Source organism: Hyalella azteca, unplaced genomic scaffold (genome assembly GCF_000764305.2).
Source record: "Hyalella azteca isolate HAZT.00-mixed unplaced genomic scaffold, Hazt_2.0.2 contig5817, whole genome shotgun sequence".
Taxonomy (NCBI): Eukaryota; Metazoa; Arthropoda; class Malacostraca; order Amphipoda; family Hyalellidae; genus Hyalella; species Hyalella azteca.
In genome coordinates, this window is record NW_025935997.1 from 164,782 (window position 1) to 185,537 (window position 20,756).

General features: G+C 37.2%; 1 protein-coding gene across 1 annotated transcript; it reads left to right on the top strand.

Annotated features, from left to right (window-relative positions):
• Positions 1 to 9,496: 9,496 nt before the first annotated feature.
• Positions 9,497 to 15,790, top strand: LOC108679258. The gene is made up of 7 exons (XM_018167853.2): positions 9,497 to 9,792; positions 11,386 to 11,429; positions 11,520 to 11,620; positions 12,123 to 12,290; positions 13,940 to 14,062; positions 14,680 to 14,848; positions 15,167 to 15,790. The coding sequence occupies exons 1-7, from the start codon at positions 9,635 to 9,637 to the stop codon at positions 15,358 to 15,360; spliced, it is 957 nt and encodes a 318-aa protein (XP_018023342.1). The 5' UTR covers positions 9,497 to 9,634; the 3' UTR covers positions 15,361 to 15,790.
• The last annotated feature ends 4,966 nt before the right edge of the window (positions 15,791 to 20,756 follow it).

Consider the following 20,756-nt stretch of genomic DNA (forward strand, 5'->3'; position numbering starts at 1 on the left):
CTTGAGTAAACATTTACCTGAACTTCATCCTTAGTTCAGGCCAATGTTGACGTCCGCGTATATTAGTTGTTTCAATCGTCCACGAACCCTATGGACCCGCTGGCAGAGACCTTGAAAGCTTTAGATGAAGTAGTTTCCCGCTACAGCAGTAAGTAAACATAAAAACCTTTGTAATAAGCAGTGAGGAACAATAAGAACTTTTGTAAGTAGCAGAACAATACTCCAAAAGAGCATCATACTTTCTTCGATGCTTCGTTGCTATGTTGTCAATCCTATCAGAGTTGTGGCAATCACAGGATAACTATAGCCCTCAATTTCCTCATTCCCAATTCTATACGATACTCGATCGAATAAAAACATCAGACCATTATCGATAACTGACATTTTATCACCTTTGCAGTTATAATTACTACCATCTTTTTTCGTTAAAGTCCCTTCGATGCATAGGTAACTGTCTGATGGTAGTATGAACTGATCTTGATACCGAATAATAAACTTGCTTTCATTGCGTTCACGATTTAAATCAGTTCTAATTTGAGGCTCATAATCATGAGTTTCATCAACATTATGAATTGATTCATCAATTCATATCCTGTGGAACATTGTATGATACCCATTGTATGATATCCATATCCATTCAATTGTATATCCTGGGGGAACATTGGGAAGAAATGTGTACACGATATAGTTAAAATCGCCATTGAGATACGATCCTTTGATTATACTGCCAATGAACAAGTATTGCATTAACAGAAATTATATTTACTATATATGTAAATCATGTTCTACAACACTTTCCAACACTCCAGTATCAAAGCCCAAACAGAGTATGTAGACTGTTGAGTTTGCTGAAATAAATTTTCAAGTCAAAATCACGATTAGTTATTACACATTTCAGAGTATTGGTGTTCGATCTTGTATCAATCGAGTACTCGTTTCCGTATGCATTTTTGATTATCTTATTCATACTCTCTATCTCATAGCATCCGGTCGGTATAGTTATAGGGATTACTATACCATGTTTCCCAACAGAAATATTATACAGAAATATATATTATATTATACATATTATATGAGACAAATAATATAATATTATAATATTATATTATTTGTCTCATCGATATTCGGGATGGAGTGACACATATCCAGTCCCACCAATGCCATTCATGAAATTTGTTTGTATCCAATTTTATTGGTGGCGTGAAATTCGTGTCGTATATCACTGTTTCCACAGGTAATAACTAATTTTTGTAATTCAATTTTCTTAAACAAAAATCATTCAATAGTTTAACATCACGCTCAATAAATAAATTTTGTTTATAAAGCCAAATAACAATTGATGTCCTGCAACAGTATCATTGACGTTAGTAGCTAAAACTATTATTCCTGATCCTGAAACATCTGAATCAATATCTGGTCTTGATTCCGGAGCTCGATCCCTAGACGATGTGGAACATGCAGCTTTTATTCTAGTAACTTCATAACATTAATTTTATTTCTGCATCACTTTATAGAGTGGTTGGATGAATTTGTTGTACTTCTCTCCTTTGTTGGCTTTTATTGTTCCAACCGGCTTGAGATGAGCCTTAGTTTGTCTCAAAATCGTTAGATAATTTGCCACATAATTTTCTTCATAGTTCTCAGGGGATTGTTTTGTTAGTAGTTCCCATAACCCAACAGTTCCTTCAAAAACTTCATTACCAATCCCTAAATCATTACGTTGGTGTTGACTATTGTATCTCCTAGCATAACGTTTTTACCATCAAATTTCATGCCATAAGCTTTGTCATACTCAGATCCAGGTTTGAACGCTAAATTTTAAAAAGTTTCAGCTATTGAACTAGCTAGTCCTTTCAGTGACTTTTTTTGAGTCTGGTGGATTTAATGCCAATCTTTTAGCAGATTTGATTGTTAATAGTTCTCTGGGAGCATCTTTCAGAGCTAACCATTTTTGCTTAGTTTCTCCTACCATTTGCTGAGAGGTTCAATTAGAGGCTTATATACTTTTTTAATATCATTGTATAAATCTTATTCCGCAAATTTTTCTTGTGTGAATAGTTTTTTAAGTCTCTTAATTTTATAAAATCTTGTTTTGTTTTATATCAATTCACGTCATTTTATTAAGTAAAATATCTCAAACAACTTGAACTCAATGTCTGTTCATCTAGAACTCAATGTGTGTTCATTTTGAACTTAATGTGTGTTTAACTTAAGTTCAGTTTAACTTGATGTTAGTTCAGCTTCTGGAATATCGAGATGGGTCATCGTATCCCTTCCATTTAACTAACAATTTCCCTTTAAATTTTTTTCAGAAGTTTATCAATTTCATAATCATCGCTACTATATTTAGATAATTATTCGTAAAAACTCTATTACTTCTTTACCGCTCATATCTTCCAGCCTATAAGTTACTGGTTTCGTCTCTAATAGTATAGAGATGATAAATAACTCACGTGTGAAATTAGTGAGATATACAGTACTTTATTAAAATTCTTACGTTTTCTACTAATTCAGACACTATCTCCAATCTTCAATTTAGGCTTTCTTACAACCGTCTTTATTTCGGGGAATAAATTTGCATAGACTATTTTACTGTTCTGTTCCATTGAAGTTTTACGAGGAATCATTTTTATTGATCTATGATAACTATTGTTATAATTATCAACTAAATCTGGTAAAATATCTACCCACTTTTTTGTCTTGGCGTACGTGAAATATTTTTACAGTTTTGTCTTGAGAGTTCGGTTAAATCTCTCAACAACTTGAGCTTTAGTTTCATTTTCAGTTGCAAAACATTGAATTTCAAACTTTAGGAATAACTATTGTGTTAGCTTGTTAATGAACTTTAGACCTTTGTTTAAATTTTTCAGGAAATTCGTTCAGTGAAAAGCTTTTGGAAAGAGGTTATAATCTCTTCACCAGTTTTTCTACGTATAGGAACTGCCCATGCATGTTTGCTAAAGATGTCAATCACAGTTAGGATGTAATTTTTACCTTTATCTGTATACTTTTGCATGTCAACTAAATCTGACTGCCATTGATCATAGATATTTGTTTCTTTGACTCTTATTGTGATGAAATTATATTCTATAGGTTGATGTAGATTGTAAAGTGTACGTTTCCTGTAACTCCAACTAATTTGTGACTTGCTTTCGAGATAACCACTCCTACGAACAAGTTCATTTGTCCCCACATAGCTGGTTTTAGGACGTAAAATAATTTTTTTTTTCAATTTTACTACTCGCTTCTGTTAGTGGATATCTACGTTTTTAGATACTCTAAGACCTACATAACCTTTTCCAGCCATTATAGCATTAACTAACTTTGCATCAGTTCTAACATATTAAGGTTCATTAGGATCTACCGCAATTTCAGCCGCTTTCTTCGCTAGGATATCATCAGACTTGTTTGTCTTTAGTTTTTGAATGTGTACTATAAAATATATCATGCTCTCTACAACTTCTACAAGCTCTATCCAATGAATTAACTCCCTTATAACCTTCATTCAGTCTTTTTTGCATCTTAGTGCCAGGACCACAGATGGAGTATGTATGCTTATTATTGAAAGAACTGTGAAGAACATGCTCAGATTGAATGTTGAAGGTTAATCGTAAATGAATTTCTGGAAGTGGCCATTTCTCTAATATCGTATTAAAAATGCAACTCCCAATTTTTTCACTACGAAGAAATGATTTCAGGTGATTCAAATATTCACAATTATCGATCAACAGTAGATCAGGATAGTTATTTTATTGTAGACTATCATTTTTAAAAGATTATTTTATAAACACTTTTATCAGCTTGCATTACAGTGGTTTAATGCTAGCGTATTTATACCGTCTGCTAATGTACGTTTTTTATTATCGTCAACATTCACTGCAAGTTTATTAATTTCTCTCGTATACAATTCATGATTATCATTCTCTATATTATACATTGTTTTGTAAATAGTCTCATTATTTAGTGCTCTCATAGTGTCATCCATGGTAGTATTCCTTTCAATAAAAAATTTCTTTATACCATTAGCTTTTTTAGTTACAGAACATTTTGTTTGACAACTATACAGCTTTGCTCGAAGACCTACAAATTCTTTTATGGGAATGCCGCTAGTTTCATCTTTCATTTTACCGATTACTTTTTTGTTCTGATTTGAATATATGAAATTATCCTCTGGATAATTCGATTTGTCAAATAAGTCTTGATTATCCCTCATATCTTCATAGAAGTCAGCGGTTTTTATGTTAATATCAAAATGAACCAAAACAAAATCTCATGTGGAAAGACGGTTTGTGAAGCCGCTTTCAGCCACAGCTTACCGTAAGCACGGAAAAACCTACACCTAATTAATTTACAATTTCGTATATGGTTGTTCAGAAATTACACAATTTCATTTCGGTACAGTTTTGTATGCATTGATATGCTAAAAAGTGTTTGAAAATGTAGAGTTGCTTGTAACCACGTGCCCATCTTCTTGACTCAAGGAAACGACGCAAGCAAAAATCTGATTGTCTTAATTGACCATCGCACCCGGAAATGTTTTCTTTCGAGATGGCCGACTAAGGGGTAAATTGAAGAGCAAAATTCATAGCACTGTACATTGCACAGTGCAAAGCTCAGTACACAGTACAGTGGACGGTGCATTGCAAAGCACGGTGTTTATTTCTAAGATAGAATCTCGTGAAAGTTATTATAAATTATTCAGTCAACGGAAAAAAGAATAGACGAGTTGAAACACTTACAAATAAAATAAAATCCGGTTTGGTTGGGAACCCCGCTTATCGAGATTAAACCTAAAATTTGTTTTTGCCTACAACGGAAATTTTTTGCTGGCAGTAAAGCTCGTCAAGCATCAAGATTCAGGGACGGGAAATTTTTTAGCGTAGTACTAAAGCTTTTTTGTAACATTTTTTTCGCACCGCATGGGTGCAAATGTCAGTTGAGAAACTAGCGAACTGCTGATTGCCTGACTACTGCCTTGTCTGATGTCTGCTGCCCTGCCTGGCGTCTGCTGCTTTGCCTGACGTCTGCTGCCCTGCCTGACGTCTGCTGCCTTGTCTGATGTCTGCTGCCTTGCCTGGTGTATGCTGCCTTGCCTGACGTCTGCTGCCTTGTCTGATGTCTGCTGCCTTGAGCAGATGTGCTGCGTTCAGTTGCAACATTACACGCAGATGTGAGGCGGTAGATTTGCCGCAAAAGAATAGCTTGAAATGGTTTTCAATGTAATCTTCAACACTAGGCGGTTTTTCACGCCACTATAGCTAGTATGGTACAGACTGTGGTGCCGTATTTAATGTGCAACGTAAACAGCACTGCGAGACTAACTGATTATAGACTGATATTGTTACATAAACATGAAGATATATTTTAATAAATATATATTCACATAAAGTTAGCGATTTTCTCTGCATCTTCTAACTGGAAATTCGCGAAGCCAATAGAGTATTCTGCTTGTTGCGGATGGGCCACCAAGCAGAGGACTGTGCATGCTGCTGAGTTAGTTGAGAATAGTTGAGAACTGTGCTGCTGAGCCGCGAGGTTTGGGAATCCCGAGGAGGCATCCAAGTCATCAGGGCTGCCAGAGAGTTTGGAGACTCCAAGGAGGCGTCGCAGCGGTCACGACTACTCATTCGTGGATTTAGGCTGGTTGTGTCTAGATGCTCAACATGGTCTGTCTCAATATGGTCTGAATCCTTGTCGGATTGGTTCCTTGTGGTTGTGGGAGGGTTCTGTCTTATGTGCCTTGTGGAGTAGATTCATAAGTTATATAGGTTTTGTTATATATTTAGGTTTAGGTGGGAACTAGTGTTAATAAAAGTTTACGAACCAGATTTCTGAAATTCTTTTTTGTTACCTAATTTTTTAACAGTTCCTCACTTTCAAGTCTAAAATTGACGGCGAAAGCCTATATATGAACGGCTGCTGCTCAAAGAGAAGGCTTTTGGAATAGAGGGAAACGTATTCCAATTGATCAGTGATTTTCTAGTAGGTAGACGACAACGTGTCAGTATTAACGGAACCGTGTCAGACTGGGCATCAGCGCGCAGTGGCGTGCCACAAGGAAGCGTTCATGGGCCTGTTTTGTTTGTTGCTTTTATAAACGATCTGCCAGAAGTAATGTCAACGTAAGCTTCATGAAAGCCGATGCCACAAAAGTTTAATGCGTTCAATGTCTCTTGGGCAACGATGTTTTGTCCGGGGCATGCAAAAAGAGAACGCTTTTCGGACACTGCGCCCAAATTTTGGAGGCCCCTACATAGTTACCGAGAAAATAGGTAGCAACGTGTACAATGTCACGCACAGCGTTACGGGCAAAGTAAAAAGTTGTCATATTGACAACATCTTATGTGGCGAGTACGTAACATCAGTCTCTCACAATATACGTTTTGTTGGCACTATGTCGCCTCGTTTCACCGACACTATGTCTCGTTAAATCGCTGACATTGCGTCGCCTTGAGTGTCGTGGCCATGTAATGAGAAATACCAACGAGGGCTTTACCCTCTCAAATTCGTATATTAGCTCGGTTCTGTGACAAACAACCAATTTCTGCGTCTGCGACCACTACAAACGCATTTCGCTTATTATTCTGCACGCATGTAATCATGTTCATTGATGAAATTGTATTTTAATGTAACCTTCACGAATAGATAATTTAATTCTTTGTGATACATGTGTTTGACGACATTGTCAATTGCCTTAAGGCAAGGGCTACTACCTCACTGCGCTCCAGTATTGTGCTGCGTATTTTCACTGTATTTAAAAATTTTTAATTATTTTAGTCGCTCACGGACAATAGCGACATCTGAGTCCTGCACGTTCCCCAACCAAGCGGTCCTTGTTGAACGGCGCAGACGACAACCTTCGTCGGCGTCGAACAACTCGGCCCCGGAATTTTATGTGAGTGGATCCTTTTTAAAAATATCGTTCGAACTCATAGGCTTTCCTTGAATCGACAGGCTATTCTTGACGACATCACTATGATATGTTATGTTATATGTTGCCCGCTCGCCCGCAACAACGCTTTTTAGCTAACGCAATTAACACGTGGTTATAACCTGGCAAAATTGAAAATATTATTATGAGCTTGCTAATACTAAAATTTGATTATGTGCTTGCGGAATAGAATATGGGTACAAGCTTGCAAAATAATAAAGATTATAAATTAATAGAATCGAGAAAACGATTACAGGCTTCTAGTATCATAAATATAAGCTTAAGAATTCTAAAATTTCATTAGATGCATGAGGAATTGAAAGTGTCATTACCTGCTTGTACAAATGGAATATGACTATACCAGGGCAGGGTGGCCCTGCGGTTACCGTTCAGAGTACCGAGGCCAGGTAGTTTTAAGCACAGCAGAATTTGGAGCAGTGAGATTTGAGTTCGAGACCGCAACAAGCTGTGAATGTTCTACGATGTTTAGAATCGACTTCAGGCCTACGGCCTAATAAGCGCTGAATCCGCTATGTTTATGACTGTAAGCTTTCAGAAAACAATGATTGTAAGATTGTAGAATCGAAAACATGATTAGAAGCTGGCAGAATAGAAATATTATTTTAAACTTGAAAATTCTAATATTGGATTACAAGCTAGCAGAAACGAAAACATGATTCAAACCAAGCAAAATTAAAAATATGAATGAAACTCTACAGACTATAAAATTTGATTAAACGCCAGCCGAATGGAAACTGTTATTATGAACTTACCTTATAAAAATATGGATAAAATGCTTGCTTAGTTATCGCGCGAGTCTAGCTGCTTGCAGAGCAAATAGCTTTTGCTTTCCGATTTAAAAAAAGGAAGGCCCAATAAAAGAGATTGAACATTCTGAATGATATGAAATTTAAAATTTAACCTAAATTAATCCCAAAGTTTTTCAAACATTAGTGGACTGACTGCAATGAAAAATTTATACAACTCACATTTAAATTGTAATCTAATGTTAGCATGGAATACTTCACACGTTGCTGAGAAGCTAAACTCGGTTTAATGGACGTCCGAAATTCTGCCATATATTTTTTTTGCGCTTTCAGACCTTAGAAAAACAGACGGTTTCTCGCCGGCAATCTACCTCCGTTTTTTACTAGCATTAGAGTTGAAGGTTAAACTACATTCTTGATCTTAGCTCAGTGGCGAGAACCAGTCTTAGTTTACTGCTGCTATCCATAGGCGTCGGTGCAAGCACAACACGCAGCATTCGCAGTCCCTCCTGATGTTTGTTCTTGACGTAAATACACACCAGCAGAATGACAAGCGATATTGCCCAACTTTTCGTAGGGTATTTCATGTATTCAATGCAGAATGCATTGTGTGACGTATAAATGTGATGACTATGTATAAATAGTATTTTGTTTAATGACTATGCGCAAATCACGGAAACACCGAGTGAATAAATTTTTTATACAGGTGCAAGTTTCTTTTGTAATATAGAATCTGCCGAACTAATTATATTTTCTACGAACTATTCTTTAGTTGATAAAATGCTGATCGAGTTTTTTAGCAGATTTTTTCCATCACATCAAAATTTAACTCCAAATTTTTCGAGTAATCCAATTCGTGCCAATTCCAAAAGTTCTAATTAATAATTAATTTCTATGAACCCTGCATGACTTGGGAAATAGATTTGTTGCGCTTGTGAACGGTGTGACACTTCATGCGTTTGTTTATCAGTGCATATAGCATCTTCTATATTTTTACGAAATCTTTTCTCTCAAAAATGGGGCTGACATGCTTGACTGTTGCATGTCAGAGAAGGTAACGATTGTTTTGCCGTATCACTCATTGAAATAATAATTTTTCACTTGTCGCGGACGCAATCTCATTTTTTTATTCATTATATTTTCTCCATATTATATGGACGCATAAAACTCGGATCCGGGAACCAAATTTTGAAAATTTTGGAGACAACAAAAATTTTTTCATCGACGTTGAATTTAAAGCATCAGGGAAGGCCTTTAACTCCAATATCAAAACAATTTCCGCTAATTTTTGCTATCTCGATACCTTTTACAATAAAATTATGGTAATTTCAAGGATAATTGGTAATTTTGAGATATTGATAGGATATTTTTGAGAGGCGTTATGTCATTATGACAAATATTTTACCATCACAGTATGACGCGAGAACGTCTCTTAATTGCCGAGAGGCGTGCCTATCTTCCTTCGATCTGTTGATTGATCTTCAAGCTCTGATGAAAGGAGGAACCCATTCAAGTTGTGGCAGCGCTATTATTGAACTGAGATATTTCTTGCCAGAAAAATTATTGGCTTTTAAAATACACTGCTCAGTTATTTGTTCAAGGTATATCGTCAGTTAGCAGCGACTGGGAACAAGGAACAATATAATTTGAGTTATGAGATATGATCGACTAATCCGTACGATAACGTGTACAACGAAAACTTCCTTTGCATATACATAGGAAGTTCCTATATTTTCATAAGCACTGGAAAAACATGCATAATTTTTTTACGGAGTGACGTACCTCAATAAGAATTCGGCATTTATAGATTACCACATTTTTGCCACTTCTTATTTTAACCTTCTCTTCCTTTTCTGATTCATTGAGTGGCAGGTTGTACGTAGAAACTAAACTCTTACGATCAGTTTTATTCGTACGCATCTGGAAAATCATCATCATGAAAGAATCAAAGAGCAGCAGTAGTCACCAGCGCCTGTTTGTGCGTCTCAAAACTCGTCTTCAGTTCGACAACGACTTCAAACTAATGGCGGTGCTCACGGTGACATCGTTAGTTTTATCCACGATTTTGATCTATAAATACTGCATCAAAGATCCGTGAGTAATGCTGACGGTAACAATTTTCATTGTGGGCAGTTTAGCTTAATTTGATGCAACTCATGCCAATATACCAGGATGATAAGCCGGCAAACTTGGGGTATTTGTGAATTTTATGCGAATTTAACTCGCCTTATGATAACTGACCTCATGGTAACTCACCTCAGGGTAACTCACTTCAGGGTAACTCACCTCAGGGTAACTCACCTCAGGGTAACTCCTCACCTCAGGGTAACTTACCTCAGGGTAACTCACCTCAGGGTAACTCACCTCATGATAACTCACCTCAGGGTAACTCACCTCAGGGTAACTCACCTCAGGGTAACTCACCTCAGGGTAACTCACCTCAGGGTAACTCACCTCAGGGTAACTCACCTCATGATAACTCACCTCATGGTAACTCACCTCAGGGTAACTCACCTCAGGGCAACTCACTTCATGGTAACTCACCTCAGGGCAACTCACTTCATGGTAACTTGCCTCTCGAATATCAGTAGAATGAGCAGGCAAGTCACTTGGATTATTCATTATTCATATCCCGCAATTCTCTCGATGAATTGTCATAGGTGAAATCATTTATTTTAATTCACCTGTATTGAAAATTTACCTAATAATTGCAATTTTGAATATTTTATATCGTAAAATGGAAAAAATTTGGGAGAAATGTAAGAAGATGACAAAATGTGCCTATAAATTGGTTGGAATGATTTTGCGCACATATATACCTCGACTCATAAATGCATTTAAGAACCGCCATCTTTCCTTCTCTTGTTAACCGGTCACAGGTTCAGACGATTAATTAGTTCTGAATTTCAATATTTCACAATACGTGCTTTGCTAAGGAATTCAGTAGAAATTTGCTACTCTAGGGACTCAAACAATATAAACATTGAAATTACTTTCTACTACCAAGAATTTTAAATGATATGAAAATAACTCGACTAATTAACCTAAACATGGTCTGCAGAATTAAAGATTCGGCCTGAACAGAAGCTAAAAAACTTGTCCACCATTGTCTAAAAACGCGGTCAGTTCGGGGCTCGGGGGCATTACATTCACTTCTGGCATCGGTTAGACTTGCATGACCTTGTATAAGGGACGCAAACCATTGCTCGAGCCTCAAAAGTCGCTGAAAATATTAAATAAATACATAGTAGAATATGAACATAATTTGAAATTAATATCGCTTATTTTAGACTTGTTTGAACTCGTAAATGCACCGGTTTGTTAGCATTTAAATGTCCACCACCTGCAAAGACTTTTTCTTTAATGGTGTGAATTGACTTGGACCTCAGGTTTGTTCAATGCATATTGGATAACCATGACAGTAAATTTGATAACGCTCCTGTTTGATCGATAGGTGGACTAGAAATGGATAAATATTAGTAGTATTATCGCCGAATACGTGCTAATGGAACTGTGTTAGGAGCTAAAAATGAATTTTTACGAAATACATTATTTAGGAACAATTTAAATCATCTGAAAATCGATCCATAAATAAATATCAAACAAATAATGAAAAAAACGTTATTTTTAACGAGAAATAATTGATCCTTATTACACTAAATTCTAACGTTTTCTTGTCTGTGTCAGGAACGTCACGGTATTAACTTCAAACAGCCTCCAACCTATTCCAGGTGAGTCAATTGAGCATATAATTCCATAAGGCAATTTCAAGTCTTTTATATTAAGAATGAAGAATGTCAGATGAGCTATGAACGTTTCAGGCGGTAGCGGCAATTACACCGTGGATTACGAAAAGATTCAGCCGAGCTGGTCGGACTTCTACGCCTACGTCAGAGAAACCGTCGACGCCTGTCGGAATATGGTGAATATTTTTTGTAATTACCATTATAATTGTAATTACATTATACATTATATTGTGGGATTATGTGATACTTGTCATGCTCGCAATAATAAATTGGAAATAAAGAGACAGTTTGAAAAAGAGGACATTTGAAATAAAAAAGAGTCTTTGGCGTAGCAGTAAATCTAAAAACTTGGCATTATGTATCAGGCGTAAAATATATGTTGTTATTTATAACGATTATTTCTGGCAGGCCATCTTGTTAATTAAGTTTTGCCGGCGTTACCACTGAGAGAAAACATATTCTCTAGAAAATCATTGTCGTCGTCTTGCACGACTGCATGGCACTAAGTGACATGTATTAGTTGTAGTTTCTATGATTATATCGGCAAAATTATTGCAAATGGGAAAAAAACTGATAATTATGCAATATCTCGCTAATCATAGAATAGATAGTGGAAATAATTTAATTTTTGCTCCGCATTAAATTCACTCTCTAAGGTTGGCACCAATATTCCGCCAGAAACAATTTGGCGGCCTCGGGGATCATTTCATTTTGAAAAATGATGGAGTGAAGAGCGTGTGTCTGGACGAGGGCGTTGCGCCCACTCCAGGCTCCTGCACCGTCCTCTCCTTCGGCATCAACAACGAGTGGAGCTTTGACGACGCCATGGAGGAGTACGGTTGTGATGTGAGTTTCGTGATAATTTATTTGAGAAAACAAAGGCGGGAAATAGAACTGCTGGTGAGGCTTCAACGTGCCTATGGGTGTTTACATAGGCACGTCCCTGTGTTTACATTTAAATTTTGAGTTTTTCATGATGGCCAATGAGTTGTGTCATTTTGGCTGTAAAGCTTGAAAATGAATAATCTAAATGCTGTCAGAAGAAGCTTTAACTATATCAAATAGCTTCAAAATTGTACAGTGACATGCAAAAAAATTGGATACATTACAGTTTTCTTTAAATCTCATGTTAAAGTGAAAGATTCTACCTAACATTTGGTCAGTATATTGCTAATGATCCTAGAAACATTATATAAAACGGATATTGACAAGTAAGCATTGTCTAGGTTTTATTTAAACAAATTTAAAAATTAGCCTCGCAAAAGTATTGGGTACATGTTCAAAAATGAACATAAATAACTTTTTCTAAGGTACTCAAAAAATTCTTTTCCCTTTCGACGATCCACTAATCTCATATCGTTATCTAATTGGCCTATCAGATCAGTTTGCTATTGTTTACGAGATTTTGTGTTCCGATGAAGATATTATTCAGCTTCGTATTTAAAACCTAATTTAAAATGGCTAAAACTCGAGAGTTGGCGACAGATTCGAGTCGAAAGATCAAAGATTGTCCCAAAAAACGGAAGTGGTATTGAATAATATCCAAGGAGTCTGACTCAAATAAAAATTAAGGGTGGCGCACCGATGATTTTAGGTGGCGTAACGATGGGTGGCCAGATCTGCAAAAATCGACAATAAAACATAAATAAATCGAGAGGGTGGCGAGTATAGGTGACAGTCATCGATGAATCATCGATTATTTATAGGGTCTGAATATTCGATGACAGGCAAATCTCTTTTAAGGCAAATAATAATCTCTTTTAAGGCGCCACCTATATGCAGGCAAATCTCTTTCAAGCCACTGAAAACAGTTTGCCTACACAGTGCACGAAGGTATTTGCCACTGTAATTTGCCAATTAGATAAAGATATGAGATTAGTAGAACGTCTAAAGTGAAAAGCAAATTTTGAGTACCTTAAAAAAGTTATTTTTATTCACTAATGAACATGTACCCTATAGTTTTGCGTGGCTTAATTACTCTATTTGTTGAACAGAATCTAAACACTGCTTACTTCTTAATATCCTTTATATATAAAATTTTTAGTACCATTAGCAATATACTGACCAAATATTAGGTAAAATATTGCACTTTAATTTGAGATTAAAAGAAAACTGTAATGTATCCAATACTTTTGCCTGTCACTGTATATGGAGAAAAGATAATCATCAGCGATATCAAGTAAATAAAAAATTTTCAACACATCAACTCTTATTCTTCCTTAGCTGTAGTCTACGCTACTAAGGCTATCTCGTGTAGGTTTATCCACAATATACTCTATTAAATCTATTTATAATGGCATCAACGTTGGGTTTTCTGTGGCTTCCAGAAAATAAATGAATCATTTGCACATTAATAACTGCATATATGAAGTTGAAGTACCTATAACATTACAGAACAGCTTCCGTTCCAATTAAAAATTTAAACGTGACCTTACGGCTTGATGGCTGAAGTCAAGCTGTGTAGGGTTGCACGAACTTATCTCTTCCTGCCTTAGGTGTACGCCTTCGACCCCACCATGAGCGACCCCGAGCACATCCGAGGCAAGAGAGTTCACTTCTACCCTCTGGGCCTCGGCGGTGTCACCCAAGAAGTCACTATTTTCTTCTCCAAATGCAAGGCGAGCTCACACCGACTTATAATACATATGATATTCTAGATGTTTATGCATAGAAGTGTACTAAAATATCATAAGCTTATGATTTTATACGTAAAGGATATTAAAACAAGTTGAGCAACCAATATTCAGGGTGATACTCACCGAATTTATAATCGAAATTGATCTATAATGGACTTGTAATTTAGGATACATTTTTTCACAGCTCAAAAATGATAATCCTGATTTCTACTGTTCATAATATTAGATTCTAAAATGACAAGAACAGCCTTGAACCTTCAAAATTTTTTGTTATAAACTTGAAAAAGATTTATTAGTGATCAAACAGGTTTTCTCACAGTAAGTAAAAGCTCTGGTTACCAAGAGCTTTTTCAATAATGTATGATATTTGAAATGTTATTTAAATCGTGTAACAAGAACTAATCATTCTTTGAACACACCTTTAGATTTAAGCTAATTGATCAGAACTTCATCAATCTGATTACTGATCACTTAGCTTCACGCTAACCACGACATCGCGGCAATGATCGGTAAGACAACGAACTCTAGAAACGTTTATTCAAATCCTACCAACGATCGATTGGATGAGCTATCTAGTCACTTGTTCATTGATCGCGCAGGTGCTCACCTATCGTGACATCCTAGCAAAGATCGGCAAGACGAGTTCAGTCATCGACTACTTCAAGATTGACATCGAGGGCTACGAGATTGACTTCCTAGAGAACGTGCTCTACGACGACCAGGAACTACTTTTCAGAATCAAGCAGATCGGCATGGAAATACATCCATGTGAGTATCATTTCATAGCTATGAACGGAAATATCAGAATTATTCATAGTTGTCAAATTTCCATTGATTTTTCGTCAGTAGTTGATTTGTAAGGCAAAAAACAGTGCATTATTGACCGATAGCATTTTTGGTTACGGTCGCCCTAATTGGATCAAGGATTAAATTTCTCAGAATTTATGCAATTATAAATAGTTTTATCCCGATAAAATTATATTATTTATCCTTTAAAAAACATGTACAGTATAAAGGAGTGAGGATACTTTATTTCTTTTTGTGTGTTAAAACAATGAGGTTTGCCCTTCATGATTTTTTTTTCAGCAATTTTCATAACTGAAATGTCGGCGACGAAGCAGAAGTACTGGCGGCTCATCCACAAGCTGCGAAGTTTAGGTTTCACACCGATCTTCAGTGAGCACAATCCTGTGTGGATCAACACATTCACGTTCGATGGGAAAACAGAATCATGTTGTTATGAAATTGTATGGATTAATGACCGTTTTGTGAAGAAATGAGTTCATATGCAAAGTTTCTTTCCAACAACACAATTTCTATGAGACGTTTCGTACTATACCAGGCATGTTTTTCAAGTATATACCGTTTCGGAATTTAGAATAGACGTGCAAAAGATATCGCAATAATTTTATTTTTACAAGAAATTGTACCTTAATCTACTTTTCTACATAATTTCCGTGAATATTGAGGCATTTGTCACAAGGTGGCACCAGTTTTTCAATACCCTCCTGATAAAATTCTGCCGCCTGACTTGTTACACCACTGCATCACAAATGTTTTGACTTCGTTATCGTATTGAAGACGCCGACCGCCCAGATGTTTCTTCAAGTTCACGAAAAAATGGTAGTCGCTGGGCGACAGATCAGGGGGCTGGATGGAGGATGATCTAGAGCAGTGGTTCCCAAAGTGGGCGATATCGCCCCCCTAGGGGCGGTGGAAAGATTTTGGGGGGCGGTAAGGAAGAAGAGGGCGGTTGGGGGGCGATAGGGGGGCGGTAGTCCGAAGTCGATGTCAGAAGTTCGAACGTTTGCTTGACGATTGTACACAACGCGTGCAGCACATGACTCACAGCGATGGTTTTTTCACCCAGATCTGTTTTTTTTAACCTCTCCTGGGTTTTCGTCTCGGCAAAATTAACGGCCGGACTCCCGGCCAATTTCCAAATTCAATGATCAAGGAATATATCTCAACCTATTGAACTTAACTCGATGAAACTTAGTACACGTATTCATTAGGGCCTAACAATAATGTTTAGCTCGTGAAAATTGCTTGAATTTTGCTATCGTTTGTTTTTGCCATCGTTTGTTTTTGCCATAGTTATATGGCAATACGGGCCGAAATTCACAGTGATCAAGTAATTTCTTCCAAACTACCGAACATATTCGAACGAAATTTTGAATTTGCAGTCCTAACTGCCGAACGGTAATGCTTAGCTCCTGAAAATTTTTTCGATTGCGCCTTCGTTCGCTAGTTTTTTTTTATTTCACCTTCATTCGTGATTTAAACAGCAATACGTGTTTAAATTCACAATAATCAAGAAATTTTTTCCAAACTGCTGAACAGATTTGAACGAAACTTAGTATTTAAATACCTAACCTCAGCAACGGTGATGTTTAGCTCGTTACAATGTTTTCTTTTTGCCTTTATACGGCTCTTGGTTAAACCGGCCGGTAGAAAAGCCGCTTGTTCCTCCAATTTCTGTGTAACTCGCGAACGAAAGCAAAATAAAAAAATTGTCACGAGCTAAACATCACCGTTGAGAGGTTAGGTATTTATATACAAAGTTTAATTGAAATTTGTTCTGTAGTTTGGAAGAAATTTCTTGATCGCCGCGAATTTAAGTGACAGATTACCCGGCGATACGGGCCGGAAGTGTGAAATCAAGAATGATGATGAAATGAAAAAAAAAAAAAACTCGCAAACAAAGGTAAAATCTAAAAAAAATTTACAAGCTAAAAAATCAGCGTTTGGTAGTTAGGAATGTATATTCAAAATTTCGTTCAAATCTGTTCAATAGTTTGGAAGAAATTCTTTGATAACTGCGAATTTCGGCCTGTTTCGCAATATACGCGTGACTCACGAATGAAAGTGACATTTAGAAAATTATAAGCTAAATAACACCGTTAGGTTCTGATGAATACATGTTCCAAGTTTCATAGAGCTGCGTTCATTAGTTTGGGACATTGGGAGATACTAATTGATAATTGAATTTGGGGATTGGTCGTGAGACCGGCCTCGAGTCCGGCCGTAAATTCGCCCGAGACGTCCTAGATTTCTAGCGCTTAAACAGTTAAAACAGCTGAAAAACATATTGGTTCACTAAATGGGGTTCCATTTGTGAAATACACATTTGTGTTTAACCTTTATATTTTAAAATTGCAGCGTATTAAATTTCAAGAAAGAGGCGTATGTCTGTGGGGGGCGCTAGAAATTAACTAGGGAGCCATAGGGGGCGCCAGCCTGAAAAAGTTTGGGAACCACTGATCTAGAGTTTCCCATGTGAATGATTTGATGAGACCTTTGGTCTGATAAGCCACACGTGGACGGGCATTGTCAGGCAGCAAAGCAATACTTTTACTCAACTTGCCACGTCTTTTGTTCTGGATAGCACGTCGCAGATTTTCAATGTCTCACAATAAGACGCTGCAGTGATTGTCTGATTACGAGGCAGAAACTCCACTAGCAATACTCCTTTTCTGTCTAAATAAAGTAATAAACTATGCACATGATTTTCCGGACAGAAATTGTTTACTTAAACTTCACTTATTTGGTTGATGATGAATGTCGCCATTCCATGGATTGTTGTTTCGATTCTGGTGTGACGTAGGCCACTCATGTTTCGTTACCAGTAACAATTTGGTGTAAAAATCATCACCTTAATTGTGGTACCGCGCAAAGAAAGTCAATGCACTGCCTAACAGTTGGGTTTTGTGCAAATCCGTCAACATTTTTGGAACCCAACGTGAACACAATTTCCGGTAATTCAAGTTCTCGGTCACAATGCGATACAAAACCCTACGAGAATATTGAGGAAAGCAGTCGGACAACGATGAAATTGTAAAGCGTTTATTTTCTCTCACCTTTTCGTCCACTTTCTGCACCAAATCTTCAATAACGACCGAAAGACGCCCACTCCGTTCTTCATCATGCACATTTGTGCGGTCATCTTTAAATGCTCTCACCTATTTCCTTATCATTCCATCACTCATAATGTTTTGTCCGTAACCTTCAACGATCTCACGATGAATATCGATCGGTTTTACGCCTTTAGCACTAAGAAGTCGTATACCAGCCAGTACTTCACAATCAACGGGACTCATGATTGTCGGAGGCATCTTAAACACTCAGTAAACAACGCATACAATGAAGAATCAGACTGTAATGGCGTCAGTGCGTAGACAAGAGATGTAGATAACCAGCGCGCACGCGCGGAACGCCGGCCGTAGCGCTGCGGCGGCGAAATCGCAAAACGGTACTTACTTAAGAAACATGCCTCGTAGTTCAAATCACAGAGGTAAGAATCACAAATGCAAGTCGTTAGCAATGATACTAATAGAAGAAGGGTACACGTTACAAAATATATTACGGGTAATGAATCACAAGCTTGCACAATTTCAATTGTTTTTTCACTGTGTCCAATTTACAACGTTTAAAATAAAAATAATGATTAAAGTGTATCTAATTATTTATTGTTTCCTATTCTTGTCTCAACCACCACATCATAGCATGTGAACTCTCTTAAATTACACATGAGTTCGCGATCAAACTTGGGGGTGGGAGGCACCATAAACACTCCGGGTGGGAGGCACATGCAGGAGGCCAGCTTCGCTCAACTTCACACTTTAATCCTATTCCTTTCTGTGGGTAAGAACGCTAGAGAGAATAGCAGCCTATGAAGTCCAGTTATACAGCAGCCACAGACACCGCTTAAGTATTCCCAACTTAAACGTGGTCGTACTGCACTGCATCTAACCAAACCTATTCCTGCCTAACCTCTTCTGGCCTAACCTACACACGTTGCAACATTTCTCCACCCAAAGCGAACATAACCTTATCTCATTGGCTGCTGAACGTTAGAGAGGACGGGCAAGTGATAAGGCTGAGCCAGTTATTGGCTGCAAGTAGGTTGAAAGTCGGTGCAGCGTGTGTAGGTTGGGTCAGAAGAGGTTAGGCCATAGTTGGTGAGGCCGGATGCAGAACTGCCTGCTTGTCTGCGAGCATGCTGAAATTTTGGTTGAAGACATGCGGCACTATTATCTTTAAGTTGCGTATCACTGGTGCGGATTACGGTGTTCCGTCGTAGACTGTGGCTTCTTTCTCTGAGGCCGAGTAAAGTTATTGCATGCTGAGGTTGAGCGTTGACTCCATGGCTTATTTAAAGACTTAAATTTAGTGTTCACGGCCGCGCCCCCGTTCTGGGTCCGTGTTAGAAGGTTGCGTCCTGCTCTCCTATTTATCGTGACTTTACCCTCTATTCGCACTCTAACTGATAACTAACTTTAGCTAATATTAGTAGAAATTTAATGTTAGCTAGGACTAGAAGCTATAACAATGACTGTAACTCTGTAACTACAACCAATAACGATAACTATAACATGTACCCATAACTGGAACCCAAACTAAAATCCTGTGGTGCTTCCGCAGCTTCGAAATCTTCTACGACTGTACGAGTGCGCTATCGCAGGGCATCGATACCAATTTAAACCTAGAACTTTAGGCTCAAGTTGCCAACTTCATAGTTTAAACGAATATTGTTTAGCTTTTGTTTCGTCCTGTACTCCACCTCTTAGATTTGTTCGGACTTATTACTCGTCCCGGTGTCCGTCTAGTGATATTTTTCTTCTAGAGTACCTTCAAACCTATTTAATTTTGTTATGTTAGGGCTGTGAATTTAAGAAGTTTGCAAATAAAAAATATGCTATTTTCTCTCGAGCTTTGGTCAAATGATGGAATTGGCATTAAAATTATGATCGCTTTTTATAAGAATTCTAAACATCAACTAGCAAAATCTGTGTAAGACAAGCTCTTTAATAATTTAAGCACTAGCAAAATACATCTTAAACTAGATAATAATGATTTATTTAAAGTTGTCCCAAATAATCATGATTTATTTAAAGTTGAATGCATAATTTGAACTCAGAACGTTGTAGTAAAACTGAGGTAAATATCTGTTAATTACGGAAACGCATCGTATACTACAACCTAAATTTTATTAGGACTTCGCAATGCTTTCAAGCAGTTTGTTTGAGCGAGCTGACCGATGCAAAGACGGTTTTATCACATCACTTCTCTTTAACTTCACTTCTTGTTGTTTGTTTGTCTGCTACAAATCTTATAATCGATATTTAACACATTTCTACTTGTCCAATCGATCTGAAAATTTGCGCACTTGCGTAAAGTCAAAGACAATGCTTGAATCAATTGACAAAATCAATAATTAAAAAAATTTAATTTATTAAGAATAAAACATATTGAATTTTTTTATATTTTAAAATAAAGTGAGAAATTCATTGTACATATGTAACATCGAAGACACTGGCCTCCTCAGAAGTGTTGTCTCTAAAAGGTAATTTTCGCATATTTTCACATATCCTTCAGGGTCATATTTTCTCTCGGTTTTATTCAGTTTGAGCAGCAAGCACTACTTTGTCAGCTGCCATATCCGCTCAAGGCGGCACTGGCATGTGTTTCGTTGGGTGTTGCAACACAACACGCAGATGTGCTGCGTTCATTTGCAACACAACACGCAGATGTGCTGCGTTCATTTGCAACACAACACGCAGATGTGCTGCGTTCATTTGCAACACAACACGCAGATGTGCTGCGTTCATTTGCAACACAACACGCAGATGTGTTGCGTTCATTTGCAACACAACACGCAGATGTGCTGCGTTCA